This window comes from Ictidomys tridecemlineatus, chromosome 15 (assembly GCF_052094955.1).
Source record: "Ictidomys tridecemlineatus isolate mIctTri1 chromosome 15, mIctTri1.hap1, whole genome shotgun sequence".
NCBI lineage: Eukaryota > Metazoa > Chordata > Mammalia > Rodentia > Sciuridae > Ictidomys > Ictidomys tridecemlineatus.
The window spans coordinates 7,879,447-7,895,512 of NC_135491.1; the positions used below are offsets into that span (position 1 = coordinate 7,879,447).

The window sequence follows — 16,066 nt, forward strand, 5'->3', positions numbered from 1 at the left end:
TTGAGTTTTTGGAGAAACACTCAGGTCACATCTGAAGCCTTGAAGCCTCTGTCCCTGCCCACCTTATGTGGACACTTGCCTCCGTGCCCCACTCCCCAGGGGACTCTTCCCCCATAGCAGATGTCCCCTGCCCTCCCTGTGTGGACCCCTCACCACCCCTGGCCCTGAGCCCACCATGACTTCTCACATCCTGGCCCCCTCCCTGCTGCCACTGAATTACTCAGGAAGAGCAGGAGGGACCAGAGGAACAGGGGAGAGCTGAGACTGCCCTCTCCACCACTGCTCCCCCTGTCACCAGGCCGACTTGGTCAGGAGAGCTCTGGGGCCAGACCCTGTCCTCTGCATGTGCCACGGCCCAGAGGCCAGGCATAGAGTGGGCACAGGCGATGCAGGTGGATACAGTGAATGGACAGGCGCCTGCCCTAATCCCTACTTTCAAATGCTCTCCAGTGCCTTCCTGGGCTGTGTCACAGCCTGAGGTGGCCCTGCCCCTGACTCCCTGCAGCCAGATGGGGAGGCAGGCTCAGCCCTGATCCCTCCCAGCCTGGGCGAGGTCCCCAGCCTTCACAGCTCTGAGACTCGGGCTCGCAGGAGAGGCCCAGAGAGGCACAAGACTGAGCAGGAGGCTGGGCTGCCAGGGACAGGCAGCAGGGCCACCCAGAGGGACAAACCTGAGAGCACGCCTGCCCCATGCAGTTCCCCGCCGGCCCCGCCTGCATCTTCCTGAGGAAGGGCATCGCTGAGAAGCAGCGGGTGAGGCAGGGCGACTGGCAGGGCGGGCAGGGAGGTGTGGGGCAGGGGGAGAAGGGGCAGGTGAGCGGCAGGAACCAGGAAGCTCAGAACACAGGAGGGGGCTCTGGGTTCCCGGGGGCCACGGGATGAATGGGGACAGTAAACTCAGGAGGGGGGCGTTGTGAGGAGAATAAACGGGGGCTGGGATGGTGTCCCTTTCTCTGCTCTGGACACAAGAGGCCAGTGATGGTGACAATGGCAGTTTTGGACACTTACCAAGTCCCTGCTGTGTGCCCAGCTCTGTGCAAAGGTCTGCACATTCCTGATGTCATTTAACTCCCAGAACAACTCTGAGGTCCCCGAGACTCTCACTCCCGTGTTACAGGGGAAGAAACGGAGGCACTGAGACACGAGTCCTTTGCCATAAGCCCCCAGGGAGGAAGTGGCAGGGCAGGCTGATCCATTCCTATGCTTGTGACTGTCAGGAAGGGAAGGAAGGACAGGGCGGACAGAGATGAGACTGCCCAGAGGACAGCAAGAGAGACACTGGGGGACGGCCAGGGAGCTAGAGGGTGGAGACCAGGATGGTGGAGCCTCTAGGCTCTCTGCAGGTGTCCAGGCCACGTCCAGCAGCGGGTCGGGCAGTGAAGGGCAGACGCTCACAGAGGTGCAGGCTCTGGTCCTGCTGGCACTCGGTGGCCCTCCTGAATGCCACTGAGCTCTGGTCCCACCCCAAGGGACTCTCCCTCTTGGGAGGCAGGGGAGGCAGGTGGGGACAGCAGTGGGGTGCCCTGGAAAGACTTCTGACCTGGAGTCGGGAGCCCTGGACTCGAGCCCTGGGGCTGGAGTCTAGTGCCACACGACCTCAAGGGTAACTTCCCCTCCCCTGGTCGGGGACCTGCTGCTTCAGAGCTGTGTGACCTTCTACAGCTTCCTCGACCTCCCTGTTCTTGAGCGTCTTCATGGGTAAGATGGGAATGATACCTGGTCTGCCTCCCAGAGTCGTCCTGAGGTTTAAATGCAAGGAGCCGCAGCAGAGCCAGCCTCTGACACCTGGGCTGGGACAGCAAATCACACCCTGTCCATCTGGGGAGGCTGGGACTCCACGTGCCATGGAATGTGTGTCTGGGAAAGAGCAGATCCAGGTTCAGTACAGGAAAGAGGAGTGAGGGGGATGGGAGGGAGGCAGAGCGGAAGCTGAGGAGTGGGGGCTGGGGAGGGAGGAGGAGAGGTGAGGGGACAGGGGCGTGGAGGACGGGCTTGAGGAGCGCAGGACCCTGACGGCTCTCCACCTTCCCTCCCTGCATTCCCTCAGGAGAGGCCCCTGGGGCAGGACGAGATCGAAGGTAACAGCTGCCCCCAAATGCCCTCACGCCCCCAGGGACCTGCTCTCAGCTCTGTCTGTGTCACCTCCTCCCATGCACACCTCACAGCCCTTCCTGTCCCCTCCACTGCACACTGAGGCCTCCCCAGGGCAGCTAAGTGCCGGGGAGTCCTTAGCGACATGCAGAGACCCGGGATGAGCGGAGACGGGAGCCTTAAAATGAGGCCAAAGCTGTGGGTCCTTCTCCTGGGGTTCTGAGGGCTCTCCACCGACCCTGAGGATTGGGGGCTCAGTGAGCAGCTCGGAGCCGTCCCCCTGGGGCGCCTTTCCCACTCACTGCTGTTCCGCTGGGTTTTATGGTGTATTCCCCTTGAGTCTCTGTCACGGCCTCAGCAACAGTTTCAAGGAGTGCCACTCTTCCCCCCGGCTGTTTCAAGTTCCTCCAAAGTTCTTCTCTCTTCACTTTCAGAGCTCCGGGAAGCATTCCTTGAGTTTGACAAGGACAGAGATGGGTTTATCTCCCATAAGGATTTGGGGAATCTCATGAGGACAATGGGTTACATGCCCACGGAGATGGAATTGACGGAACTGGGCCAGCAAGTCCGCATGAACTGTGAGACCCGGGGGAGGAAGGCAGGGCTGGGCTGGGCTCTGCTGAGGGAGAGACTGGGGAGCAGGGGGAGGGGGAGTCTGTGGGGATACAGGGGGCTACGAGGATTGGGGTGTAGAAAAGAGCAGTCCAGACTGCTCCAGGGAGGTGGCTTTTGAAGTAGTTGGAGGGGCCTTGGAGAGACAGGTCTGGGTGCAAGTCCCAGTTCTATTATTTGTCAATGAAAGTCACTCTGAAAAGTGAAGTTATCGTGGGTCTCAGGTCCCTGGTCTCTGAGTGAAGGCAGGACACTCCTTACCTCATGGTGCCGTGGGAAGGAGGGGACGAGGGTACTCAGGCAGGCCAAGTTGTAGTCCCCACAACTTCTGATTAAGTGTGGTTTATCACTGTCACCACTAAAGGTCTTTCCGAGGACTGTGAGGTTGGAGCCGTGCTGGATGTCAGCAATGAGCTTGGATTCGGACCTAATGGTGGTGAACTCGGGGGCCCTCAACCACTGAGCACATCCCAGCCCTATTTTGTATTTTATTGAGAGACAGGGTCTCACTGAGTTGCTTAGTGCCTCGCTTTTGCTGAGGCTGGCTCTGAGCTCACCCATCCTCCTGCCTCAGCTTCCCGAGTTGAGAAGGATCGGTTTTTAAATGGAGACCAGAGGTGACTTTGAGACTGAAACTGAAGTAAAATTGCTACTGGTTTGCTTCTGGGCATGTAACTGAGTTAAGGTGGAATTCAAGGTGATAATGGTGTGCTCAGCCCTCTGTGTATCTGCAGATTCAAGCAAGTGCAGATGGAAAACATTTGGGAAATAATTGTGTATGCACTAAACATGTTCAGGCTATTTTTTTTTCTTGTCCTTGTGCCCTGAACAACACAGTATGACACTCAGAGAGCGTTTCCACTGTGTCGGGGCCTCTGAGACATGCCCCGCCCACGTCTCAGAAACCTGGGAGTGAGACAGGAGCCAAAGCTGTGGGTCCTTCTCCTGGGGTTCTGAGGACTCTCCACCAACCCTGAGGACTGGGGGCTCTCAGTGAGCAGCTCGGAGCTTAGAGATGAGGCACAGCATATGAGAGGTTTGCGTAGTAGGTTACATGCAAATACCATGGCGTTTGGGAGATGGGACTTGACCGTCTGCAGATTTTGGTATCCATGGGGGTTCCTGGAACCACCCCCCAGTGGATGCCAAGGCACGACTGTATTCGTATCTGGAAGAGCCTCAGGTGCGCATGTAACTCCCACTCCCTCTTACAGATCCTCAGACGCGGGAACAGGGGTCCTGCCCATGCTCAAGGTCGTGCAGTCAGTCAGTCACGTCCCCATACGTGCCTTGTCCACCAGGTTCAGGTTAGAGGGACACAGGGCTTGAGCTGAGTGAGTGAAAGATAAGGGGGGTTCACCCAGCCACAAGGAAGAATGAGACTCGTGCATCTGCTGGTAAATGGATGAACTGGGGAACACCGCGCTCAGGGACATAAGCCAGACCTGGAAGGCCAGGGGAGAACGTGTTCTCTCACAGGGGAATGTGTGGGGAGGGGATCCCATGAAACAGAGGGGACATCAGTGGGGTAGGGGGCGGAGGGAGGGAAGAGGGACAGGAACAGTGAAGAACCGAGGAATGAAATGACCAGATGATGCGTATGTGCACATCCCACTCTGAACTCCACCTTTGTGTGCACCCATAGAGCACCCACCTAAAAGTCAATAAGCAGAAGGATCCAGGAGAGGAAGGGACCCGGAGGAGGGAGGAGGGCAGGTAGAGAGGAAGCACTGGGGACCAAAAAGGAGCACACTACAGTCCAGGCATGAGCATGTCGAAACTAACCCACGAGTGTGTGTGGCGCCATGCACTAATAAAAGTGCAGAACAGAAACCCGTGGACGGCGGGGACCTGGGAGCCGCTCTCTTTCTGGAACTGACTGGAAGGGAGAAGCGAGCGATTGGAAGGTCAGGGCATGGAGTCCCACTAACCCCTCCCTTTCTGCCTCAGTGGGGGGCCGTGTGGACTTTGACGACTTCGTGGAGCTGATGACCCCCAAGTTGCTTGCAGAAACGGCTGGGATGATTGGTGTCCAGGAGATGCGAGACGCCTTCAAGGAGGTCAGTGAAGGGGTCCATGGTGCTGGAGGTGGTCTAGGCACTGTTCACGTCAGCACCATGGACAGAGCCCACCAGAGGGCCACCCTCTGCCTTCCTTGTTTTGGCCCAGCCCTAGTGGGATGGATAGAGCCAGGGCCTCCCGCTTGCTAGGCCTCCACCATGAGCTGCCCCCAGCCCCTCACTTTTTCTTTAATGTAGCTACTAGAAAACTCAGGATCCCCTGAGAGGCCCCCGATGCACTTCCCCCTGGACAGAACTGCTCCAGGAAAGTCCCATCCCAGGAGAGGACACTGCACACACCAGGAGGCAGGATGCTGTGTCTGAGGAAGGGTGACTAAGGGTGACAGCGAGAGCTGGAAAGAGCATAGATGGATGTGGTGGAGACTCAGAGTTGTGAAGGGCAGGGCCCATCACCTGTCGTGGACTGGACAGGAAGCCACCAGGGGGAGTGACAGGATCTGACTTGTCCCCTGTGTGACTGTGAACACGGAGCCTGATGTGTAGAGGGGAGACCCTGGCAGAAGCAGGATGGCAGCCAGGGACCCCTGTAGGCTGCCTGGGGAGTGCAGGCCAGAGGGGCCGTGGCTGGAGCCAGGTCAGCAGAGCTGAGGACCATCCCTGGCCCCTCTGTGTGCGCTGAGGAGAGGGCATAGTAGGCTTTCTGGGAGGTGGTTAAGGAGCAGGGAGAAGTTCTGGAGGTCACTGATTAATTGGGAAACATGTGTCAAGGGCCTGGCCTGTGAAAATGCTTGTCCTTGTGTGCCTGGACTATTTCACCAGCATGACGTCCTCTGGGTTCATCCACGATACTGCATTTTAGAATTTCCTTCTTAAGGCAGAACCACATTCCACCATAGTCTGCAGCACACAGGAGAGGTGCACAGGAGTCCAGGAACAGAAGGCCTCCAGAAAAACTCATAGGCACAGACTGCAGCAAGCTGGCTGCCAGGACCTGGGCAGAGGGGCAGGCGGGCTGTCCTTTCATGGGTCTCAAAGTTTCAGTTATGGAGATGACTGGGTTCCACTCACCTACAGACTAACAGTCTGTATTTGGCATCAAAAACTTAAAAGAGCAGATCTCATGTTCCACATCCGACAAACTGAAACCTAAGGGGACAGGGAATGCCTTGGAGGCAAGGTGACACATACTGTGCTGATTGGTGTGGTTTCATGAGGGCATGCCTCTGTCCAACTCATCAGAGGGCACAGGTTAAGCCTGCTTAGCTACCTGCACATCAATTATATCCCAATAATGCTGTCTAAACAGAGGGAGAGGTGTGTGCAAACCTGGGAGGAACCCTTGACCTTGAGGTGCTGATATTCTCCAGTAAGATGTGCCTGAAGCCCTTGGCCTGGCTCTAGTGATCCATGGACACTGTCACCCTGTCACCGTTGCTCTCAAGGTCGGTGCTGCTCATCCAGCCCCCTCTGCTTCTGTTCATCAGTTCGACACCAATGGAGACGGGGAGATCACACTGGCGGAGCTGCAGCAGGCCATGCAGAGGCTTCTGGGAGAGAGGCTCACCCCCCGGGAGATCTCCGAGGTTGTCCACGAGGCCGATGTCAATGGAGATGGCACCGTTGACTTTGAAGGTGATGTACAGGGGTGGGCTCGGCAAGGATCCGTTTCCTGCTCCCCGTGTGGCCTTCCAAGTTGGCCGTACTTACACTCCTCTCCGGGTGTGGGCTTGGAAGTGTTGCTTGGCTTTGGAACTGTTCATTCCATCCCTCTCTGACCATGTCACTCTGAAGTGCCCAATGTCTGTCACTCCTGAGGCTCTGTGAAGCCTCTTGTCCAGAGGCCCTTCCCACCATGCTCAGGATTTGCTGCCACCTCTCCTGTTCCTCCCTGGCTCCCTGAGCACCTTCTGGCATGGGGAGGAGGAGGGGCTAGCTGGTAGCAGATACTCCCGGCTGAGACCATGAACTTCAAATTCAGAGTCATGTTTACATCTGGCCTTATCTGGTCTCTGTGCATTTTCACATGTGTAAAATGAAGATTAAAAACAGCTTTCCCTCAAAGTTTTGGAGAAAACCAAAAGAAATCATGCACAAAATGCTACAGTTTTTTTTTAAAAAAAACAATTATTCTGCTTGTCCATCATTGCTCACCCCATTCTTTCTGCCCAGAGCACCACCTCCTCTGTCCCATGGCTAACTCAGAATTAGGTCCCTGAAAGGTGCCTCCACCTGTCTTGCTGGGCTCAGTGTCCCCCCTCATGCCCCCTCCCGTCACATAGGGTGTAGCCCTCTGTGGTAGCACTGACCCATGACACCTCCGTAGCTCAAGGGAAGTCTCTCCATGTCCTTCTGGGACCGTGCACTAGATCTCTTGTCGTTAGCGCCTCAGCTGGTGGCAGGGAGCACAACCGTGTGTCTTGCCATCTGGTAGGTGAGAAGGATCTGAGCCTCACCGGGCTGGGAGGGGACCGTTTCTGTGGAGGGCACCTGGGCTCTGAGTTGGAACAGAAACAATCCCTGGTCCTCAGAGCTCAGAGTCTGTGTGAGAGTCACGTGTCGCTCCGCCCCACCCTCCAGCAGCGTCCTCCCCACCGACGCTCTGTGCTCTGGAGCAGGTGTAACACCTGCGCTGTGTGCCCGGCTTCAGCTCCTGCTCAGCTGATGCTCCGCCCACGGTCCACACTGTAGTCTCTGTCCCTCTCCGTGGAAGCGCTCATGGCTTCCTTCTGGGCTGTGTTTGCCTCCCTCCAGGAGCTGTGTGTGGGGGGGTGCTTTTTCCCTCCCCAACTCCGCTCTGTGAGTCTCCAAATGGAAACGTGGTAGATGACGTTGAACACCTGCTGGCTCCAAAGAGCCTCGGGCGTGCAGCGGACATCAGTAAAAACTGGCACAGGTGGAGGGCGAGGGTGGGAAGCAGATCTGCAGGCCAACTGCAGGCCAACCCCAGGCCAGAGGACAGGGACCTCAAAGCAGGGCGGGGCTGGCAAGTTCTGGTGTAGAGTCACAGCAAGGTCCGGTACAAAGGGTGTCCTGTCCAGGGTTCACCAGTCACTGTCCAGCTGACTCAGGCTCAGGGGCTACCTTCACGGCCCAGACTCCTGACCTGTGAAGAGGAACCCCCCTGAGACGGTGGAGAGGGTGACATCAGACCCTAACATCGGCCATTCACGGAACACTGTGTCCCACAAGCCCTGTGACATTTAACCATCTTAAAAACACAGGGGAAAGAGTGAACCTACGACTCCCGTCTTACAGATGAAAACACGGAGGGTAGAGGGTTACATAATTTCTCTAAGGTCAACATAGGAAGTACGCAAAACACTACCCTGTTTTTTTTACAATGAGGCACCTCACCTCCCCATTTCCTTGCAGAGTTTGTGAGGATGATATCTCGCTGAAGATGCTCCCCACCTGGTCAACATGGATCCCTTGCTTGCTGAGGACCCAATCCCCATGACACCTTGAAGGATGGAGTGGGGGGAAGGAGGGTAGTCAATAGCTTTGCAGCTGCATGGATTGAGGTTAGACTGAAAGCAGCAGCTTTGCCAGATGGGGATGGAGTGGCGTGCCTATGGAATGAGATTCAGGAGGTGTGGAAATGGAAGTGGGACTGAGATACAGTTGCCACCCCAGAAATTCCAGAGGTTAATGAAATCTTTTTCTTACACATAGCCCTAAACCCCTGTGACCTGCCAAAATCTCTTCCCCAGCTAATAGTCTTCTCTCCTGATAGATTGTCACAAAGTCCCACCCCTTCCACCCACCCCTCCCCTCCCTCCAGCCCTTCCGATTTCAATCTCAGACACCCTGGTTCTGTGAGAGTGAGATACGCCAACCCCATCATGGGGCTAGAAACTGCTCCTAGATGAGGCTGGGCGCCACCCGTGAGGAGCCATTGGGGGTGAATTCCTGATTTCCTGGAAGCCCAGCCTGTGTTTCCCCCTCTGATCGCCCACGTCCCTCTCCTGGTGTAAGATACTCAGGGGAACTGAATTAAATCACAAATCAGGATTATCGGGTTTAGGCAAGCTGATCCCTGGGGAATTAATCCCCCACCAAATATCGAGAGAGAGAGAGAGAGAGAGAGAGAGAGAGAGAGAGAGGGGATCCCCCAAATCCCCAGCTCAGCAGGTGACTGCAGAGCCATCCCTGGAAGGCCCCTGCCTCCACGCCGGTTGGCCCAGGCCGCTTCCGGAGAATCTCCCTGGTGGGTGGGAGTTGTGCTCCGTCCTGCAAACCCAGCATCCATCTGTCTGTGACACTGAGAATGTGGTTCCTTCACCTCCCCCGGGGACAGCACGCCTCAGCAGCACAGAGGTCCTCAAAATAAAATGTCACCTCCAGGATTTTCTCTTTGTGGTCTGTTGAGCAGATGCATGGAATGGGCTGTTCACAGGCCTCCACTGGCCCATTAAGGAGAAAGCAGAGCCGGGTGCTGCTCCCTGCCCCTTACCTGTGCCCTGCCCACCCTCCTGGCCACGTGACTGGCCACCTCTCACCGTCCTTGCCCTGCCCACCCTCCTCCTTTCCTTCCCCCTGTCCTTCACTTGGACAGCAGTGTCGTCAGTGCTTGCTGTGTGCAGGCTGCCCGTCCAGGCAGGTGGCTAGAGCCGTCGATAAACCAGACACATCGCCACCCCCCGGAGCTCGCCTCATGAGGGAGGAAATGGCCATGCAAAGGAGCTGTGTCCCTTCCCAGAGGGACACCATTTTCTTTGGGGACCTTGGGGCATTCGCTGAGCATAAGGGACATGTCTGAGGGAAGAGTGTTGAAGACACAGCGTGTGGCACAGGCAAAGGCCCGAGGTGGGAACACACTGGAGTGTTGAGGAGCAGCAGGGAGACGAGGGTGACCGCAGGGGTGGGCAGGAAGGGGTCGGAGTGTCAGGGTTAAGTCATGCAAGGGTGGCCCTGGAGACGGCTGTGAGGATCTGGAGTGACAGGACCCTGCTCACCTCCTTCCTCAGCTCCTCCGTCTTCCATTGATACATCCACTCACCTCTCGCCTGTTCTAGACAGGTTTGCTGAGTCCCTCTGTGTCCCACAATGTCCCTGGTGATAGGATCGGAACAATGACAGGGCTTTGACCCCAGGGGCTAGAGGTGTGCAGTGCAACAGGGGCTTCTGCCATGATGGACATGCTCCAGACCTGCCCCGTCCGTCATGGTGGCCACTAGCCACGTGTGGACACTGAGGATTAAGTGTGGGGCATGAGGCTGAAGAACTGAGTTTCATTTCAGATTTATTTTATCAAGTAAATGCAATTTCATTAATAAATAATTAACCTTATTACTTAATTTTAATCTAAATAGCCCCCTGTGGCTAGTGGCTAGTCACTGGAAGCTCAGATTCACGCACTTAGCCTGCATTATTCTTAGGTCCTGGAAAGACCCGAGGACAAGAGCTTTGCTTTCTTGGGGAGTGACATTCCAGTTTGTGGGGAAAAGAAAAAATTAAATCACTTAAGAGAAGCTCGTGCCTGGATGCACCCTTCCAGGAAGATGGGGGGTCAGATATAAGGAGCGTTTGGGGAAGGGAGAGTGGCTCAGCACGGCCAGAAGGGCACGTCTTGGAGACGAGGTGTTTCTAGATGGTTTCTGGGGCTCTCTCCCTGACTGGGGGTGGGTCAGCTGAAGCTCCCTTAGGGGTCTCCTGGGGATCAGTACTGGGAAGGGAAGGGCAGGCGCTCGGGGTGGACAGAGGAGCAGTTGAGCTTCCGTGCAGGTCCTCAGCTGGGGGAGCCACGGGAGCTCTGGACACAGCTCTGCCACGTCTTTCCACCTGGCCTCGGCCACGCTATGGACTGCCCAGGGAAAGGCCTGTCCCTAGATGCAGGGGTCACTTAGAAGCTGAGGACAGCTGACTTGGACTGACATCAAGACTGCACTCCCCAGGGCTGGGCGGAGGTCCTCTCTTAAGAGGGACATGGCCCGCCCACCTCCTTCCCCATCACAGAGAGGTTGAAACCAGGACAGGACGCAGCAGGGCGGGGGCTGCAGAAAACCAGGGCAGAGCAGTCCAGCACATGCAAGGTCCAGAGGCCGGGTGAGCTTGGTGTGTCCAGGAACAGAGGCAGGAAGGAGGGAGGGAAGGACGTAAGGAAGGGCAGAGTGGAACCAGGAACAGGAGAATAGCGCTTACTCAGGTATTCCTGTGTGCGTCAGTGAAGACTTGCTCTCTGCTTGCTCTTGAGAGAAACAGATCTACCCTTCAGTCTGCAGGCTTCTTGTCTGTCTGTGCAAACCACTGTTATCTGAAATCAAATCCGCAGAAAAGGGACTGAACAGCAAAAATCTATCTCTGAAGCCCAGGTACAGTGGGGGGTAGTGGCAGCAGTTGCTCAGGGTACTCTATTTAGAAGGCGGGGAAGAAAGAAGGAGAGGGAGGAGAAAGAGAAGAACAAATATATCCATTTGCATCTGGGCCTAGAGGGATTTATCCAGATTCTGCAATCTATTTTTTTATTTATTTTTTAGTTATAGTTGGATATATGTTTATTTTATTTATTTATATGTGGTGCTAAGGAGCCAACCCAGGGCCTCACACATGCTAGGCAAGCGCTCTACCGCTGATCCACAGCCCCAGCCGTGCAATCAATTATTGATGTCTGCCATGGGCATGGGGAAGGAATAGTAGAGGCATCTGCAATGAAATTCCTTCCCTTTGAGACTGAGTCATAGTCTGGTAGGGAGGGGGAGCACGGGAGGAATAGAGGAACAGGCAGAGGGGTGGGAGGGGAAACAAGGGGGTAGGGGGTTAGAAATGATGGTGGAATGTGGTGAACATCATTATCCAAAGCACATGTATGAAAACACAAATTGGTGTGAATATACTTTATATTCAAGCAGAGATATGAAAAAATGTGCTCTATCTGTGTGATATGAATGGTAATGCATTCTGCTGTCATGTATATATATATATCAATAAGAAAAATAATTCCTTCCCTTGGTTTACTAGTTTATTTATTAATTATTTAATAAGTGCCTGCAAATGCTCTGCCTAAATCTGTGATTTCTCAGAAAGGGGGAGAAGGCCCCAGGTACTTTTAAGGGTCCCTGGACAGAGGATCTGATTCCCCACCAGTGAGATTCACCAACCTTGCCATCAACTTTTCCTTCCATCAAATTCTCTCATTGAGAAATCAGGAAAGAGAGTCCCCAGGAAGATTCAGGCCCCCTGGTGGGTGGGCTAGGCCACATTTTTCCTCTGTTCTTCATGAAGAGCATGTGATTTATGAGGATAATGAAGAGGCTGTTGCTAAGGGTGATTATCTAGGTTTGAAAGATGCAGTGGGGAAAAAATGAAGCAGGTTCCAGCCTCAGTGTGGAGTCTGCTTCTGAAGATGCTTTTCGTGTGCTTAAAAATGAAATCAAAGCTTTCCTTTTTAAAAATTAATTAATTAATTAATTAATTAATTTTTGTGGTGATGCTGGGGATTTAACCCAGGGCCTTGTGCATGCAAGACAAGCACTCTACCAACTGAGCTATATGGAGTTGTGGCTCAGTGGCAGAGTACTCCCCTGGCATGCCCAAGGCACTGGGTTTGACTCTCAGCACTACATTAAAATAAAGATATTGTGTCCACTAAAACTAAAACATAAATATTACCAAAAAATGGAGTCAAAGGACTGAGTTCAAGGGATAAGTATGCATTTCAGAAGTAGGTCATGAATAAAAAATGACTTTGCACTGATTTTTTTTGGGGGGGGGGTGGGGATACCAGGGATGGAATCCAGGGTGGTTAACCACTGAGCCATATCCCCAACACTTTTTAATATTTTGAGACAGGGTCTCACTGAATTGTTTAGGGCCCTGCTGAGTTGCTGAGGCTGGCTTTGAACTCAAGATCCTCCAGCCTCAGCCTCCTGAGCTGCTGGGATTGCATTGATTTTAAGACTTAGGAAGAAATAAGCATCTTTCAGGCATGAATTACAGTGCTGTTTGTTGTGAGCTCAATGTGAACGATACATATACTAAAAAAGGTGTATTCCACTAGAAATACACAGAAACCAAGGTGATGCACTAATTGGTTTAAAAAGTGTTATAACCAGAGGCCTTCAGGAGTCTGACCCTCTGGTGTCCGCTGGGAGCTGTGATCCGGTATTTGCTAATTCCGTGTTTGCGGTGACTATGCAACATGACCACAGTGAATAAGGAGACTCAGCCCTGCGAACCACTCTCGCTTCTAGGTGACTCACCCCCAGAGGGCCACCGTCCACTCACCATGCAAGGCCCTGGACAGGGCTAGGAGACTTGGATAACTTATAAAGACATGGAGGTATAAAGGGAGAGAGCCTTTTGATAAAGAACGTGCTACCCCAGAGGAACCAGAGGACCATGACCAAAACAGGTGGTGTAGACGCGTCATCAGGTTTCTGATTCTTGGTTTTTTTCCTGATCACCTCATCAAGTTCAGGTTGGCTCTTTCATTATTAAAAAAATTTTTTAAAAAAGTAATTCAAAATTTGAAATAAGGCCAAAATATTGCCACAGGGTCTTTGAATGGCAGCCTGGGACATTGTCCTACAAGCCCCTGGGGGTCATCTGATATTCTAGCTCATGGTGGGCAAGCTTTTTCTAGAAGTTCTGGGATTCCTGCAGCATGCCGTCTCTGTCACGAACTGGAAAGCAGCCTCAGCGCATCAGGGAGTGGGTGGGCTGTGTTCCAGGAAAACTTTGCACGTGGACCCTGGAAATGGAATTCCAGATCATCCCACCTGTTACAAATACTTGCCTTTTGATTTTTCTTCCCAACCTTACAAAAATGTTAGACACTCCTCTCCGCCTGGGGGCTGCACACATAGGCCTTAGTCCAGCTCGCTCACAGATAGGATGGGGTAGTGGACGCTGCCCTGGGAATACAACTGTAAGTGACTCTGTGCTGCTGACTGGAAGCCCAGGCCCGGCGACAACTGGGTGTGACTGGTAGAAGATTCCCAGGTCGTGAATGACTTCTATGCGATAGATGTGAATGATTTCCACTTGGTGTGTGAGGTGCTCTCGAGAGCTTGGCTGCCCTTTAGATGTTCACGGGTTTGTGCCGAACTGAGCAGCTGCGCAGCCAGCCCTCTCCCCCGCCCCCCGCCATGTTTGATGGGAGAGAGGCCTTTAACCCTCCCAGATCTCAGAGCCTGCTGCAGTCGCACTGCTGGGCCATGTGTTCACCACCAGGAGGGCAGGACCCCGTCCTTCTCACTCACCAATCACCTTTCCCCAGGCCCAGCTCAGAGCCTGGTGTGCACTGGGCTTTCCCAGGGGTCTGCTGAGGCGGTGAATGCAGGACCCACTCCGGCCACCCTGGCCCTTCCCCAGGTGACCGCTGTCCACACAGAGGCCCTACCTCCCATCCTTGTCCAGGTCCCCCGTGGTCGGGCACCAGAGCTCCTGTTCTCATCCTCCAGGCATCGAGACCACGTTATTTCTGCAGACGGAGGGAAGGGGCAGGGCTTGCTGAAGGAACTGCCCCCATACCCTGAAAACCGTCACAGAAAGGCGACTGGTCAAGAAGAGGGGGTGAACGGGCTTCTGGTGATCACAGTTGTTCATCTCATGGAAAGTAATATGGCGCCCAAGGACCTTCTTGGGATGTCATTACCAGCCTGTGGGTAAACAAGGGCTACAGCCATCCACACCTGCAAACCCACTGTCCACGGTCACAGGACTTGACTGCTCCCCCTGGTCTGCAGCCACATGATGCTATTAACCTAGGAAATTCTTGCTGGGAAACTAAAAGATGCAAATAGCTTGATTGTTCATTCCGAGAACGTCCTGAAGAACTACCAAACATTGGACGAGGCTTATTTCACCTAGCTTAGCCTACTGTCCTCTGGGTGCACCCACGTGGTCACAAACAACAGGATTGAGCATGGGCGAGGAGTCAGATTCAGCTTTAGGAAGAGTTATGGTGGGATTTAAGGATAAGGCTGGAGGAGAGTCCTGGACACAGTGATGCATAGCCAGGTCCAGGGAAAATGAAGGTTTTATATGGGATTAGCATGAGCCCTGAGGGAAGAACCTGGTTAAGATTTTCATGCAAAAATGAGTGTGCCCATGGGCAGGTGCCTGGCATACACTTAATGACAAAGCATGGACTTTGGAACCATTTGGACTTGATTCAAGTTCTAACTGCAGCATGGCCTGTGAGTAGGACCCTGGGGACATCTTAATTTTATGCGGACCACTGATTCAGCAGCTGGGGTGGGAGATAGCGTCTTCTAGAGCTGCCATGAAAGATTCAGTAAATGTTGTCGACAAAGCCCAGACCACAGACGGGTACAGAGGGCACCGAAGGAACCTTGCCCATTACCAAGTTAGCCTCCGGTGTGAAACCAAGATTCAGTGCTGAGCTGCACTGAAATACAGGCAGGATCCATCAGCAGGTGAATCTGGTTATTGCCAATGCTAGGAACAGAAGAACCCCAACACCCACATCAGGGCCATCGTTTCAGTCGGGATACCTTCAGGCTGGCACTGGGGGCTTGGGGAACTTGGCCCTGGCACATCCCAGTCTCTGGTGGTTGTCAGAATGTCCTCTGTTGAAGGACCCTGGGTTCCTAGAAGCACTTCCCTTGGTTGCCAGCATCCCCCCTTGAGGACCGCGGCTGTCCCCCCTCCCCTCTGCATGGCCCAGCCCGCCTGGTTCCCAGGGCTCGCCATTCATCTGCAGTATTTCCTCTGCTGCAAACCATCAGAGTTGGAGGTGACGGAGCCCCACATCCCGCCTCCAAAGCTTCCATCTGTGCGGCAGTTAGTGCAGGGATTCCATGAGAGACGAGGGGAAGGCGGGTAGTCTGCACAGAGAGGAGCCCACCCAGACCCACGGGACAGCATAAGACCAAGAATCCTGATTGTAGAGAATCAAATGTAACTGCGTTACTATTACTGTTCTTGATGGAGTCTGCCTGCAAACGGGATATTCTGTCAAGGTATAGATAAGTAACAGCGGACATGCTTGCAAACGAGGTGTCTGCTGTCCTTGGGAGGGCCTGCTCGCAAACGAGAGGCTTCTTCAAGGTTTAGATAGGTAACAACAAACATGCTTGAAAACGAGGTGTCTGCTGTCCTTGGGAGAACTTGCCTGCAAACGGGATGTTCTGCCAAGTGGGCTAGGAGGACACTGAGAAAAATTTTTTTATCTGTTCTAAACAAAGAGCAGAGCTCAGCATACTCCAGGCCGAGAATAGATTAGCCATGAGAAGCGGGTCACTTCTGATTAGAAAGTAAAACTTCTGTGTGCTATGTTTAATTAGCTGAAAGACCTGATTTATTGAAGTTGGAAGGCTGCCTTTTTTGTTCACAATACTATAAAAAGATTGCTTGTACACAATAAAGGACTTTTTTTC

The 16,066-nt window shown here is 53.8% G+C and overlaps 1 protein-coding gene across 2 annotated transcripts; it reads left to right on the plus strand.

The window, feature by feature from the left end:
* The first annotated feature begins 489 nt into the window (after positions 1-489).
* Positions 490-9,070, plus strand: Cabp5 (calcium binding protein 5). Of its 2 annotated transcripts, none has more exons than XM_021734137.3 (6): positions 490-753; positions 2,048-2,078; positions 2,526-2,669; positions 4,654-4,763; positions 6,209-6,356; positions 8,097-9,070. In XM_021734137.3, exons 1-6 carry the CDS (start codon positions 691-693, stop codon positions 8,120-8,122), a joined length of 522 nt encoding a protein of 173 aa, XP_021589812.1. In that variant the 5' UTR covers positions 490-690; the 3' UTR covers positions 8,123-9,070. The 2 variants fall into 2 exon arrangements, with proteins under 2 accessions (XP_021589812.1, XP_021589810.2); XM_021734135.3 differs by lacking the exon at positions 490-753 and adding an exon at positions 1,440-1,877.
* The last annotated feature ends 6,996 nt before the right edge of the window (positions 9,071-16,066 follow it).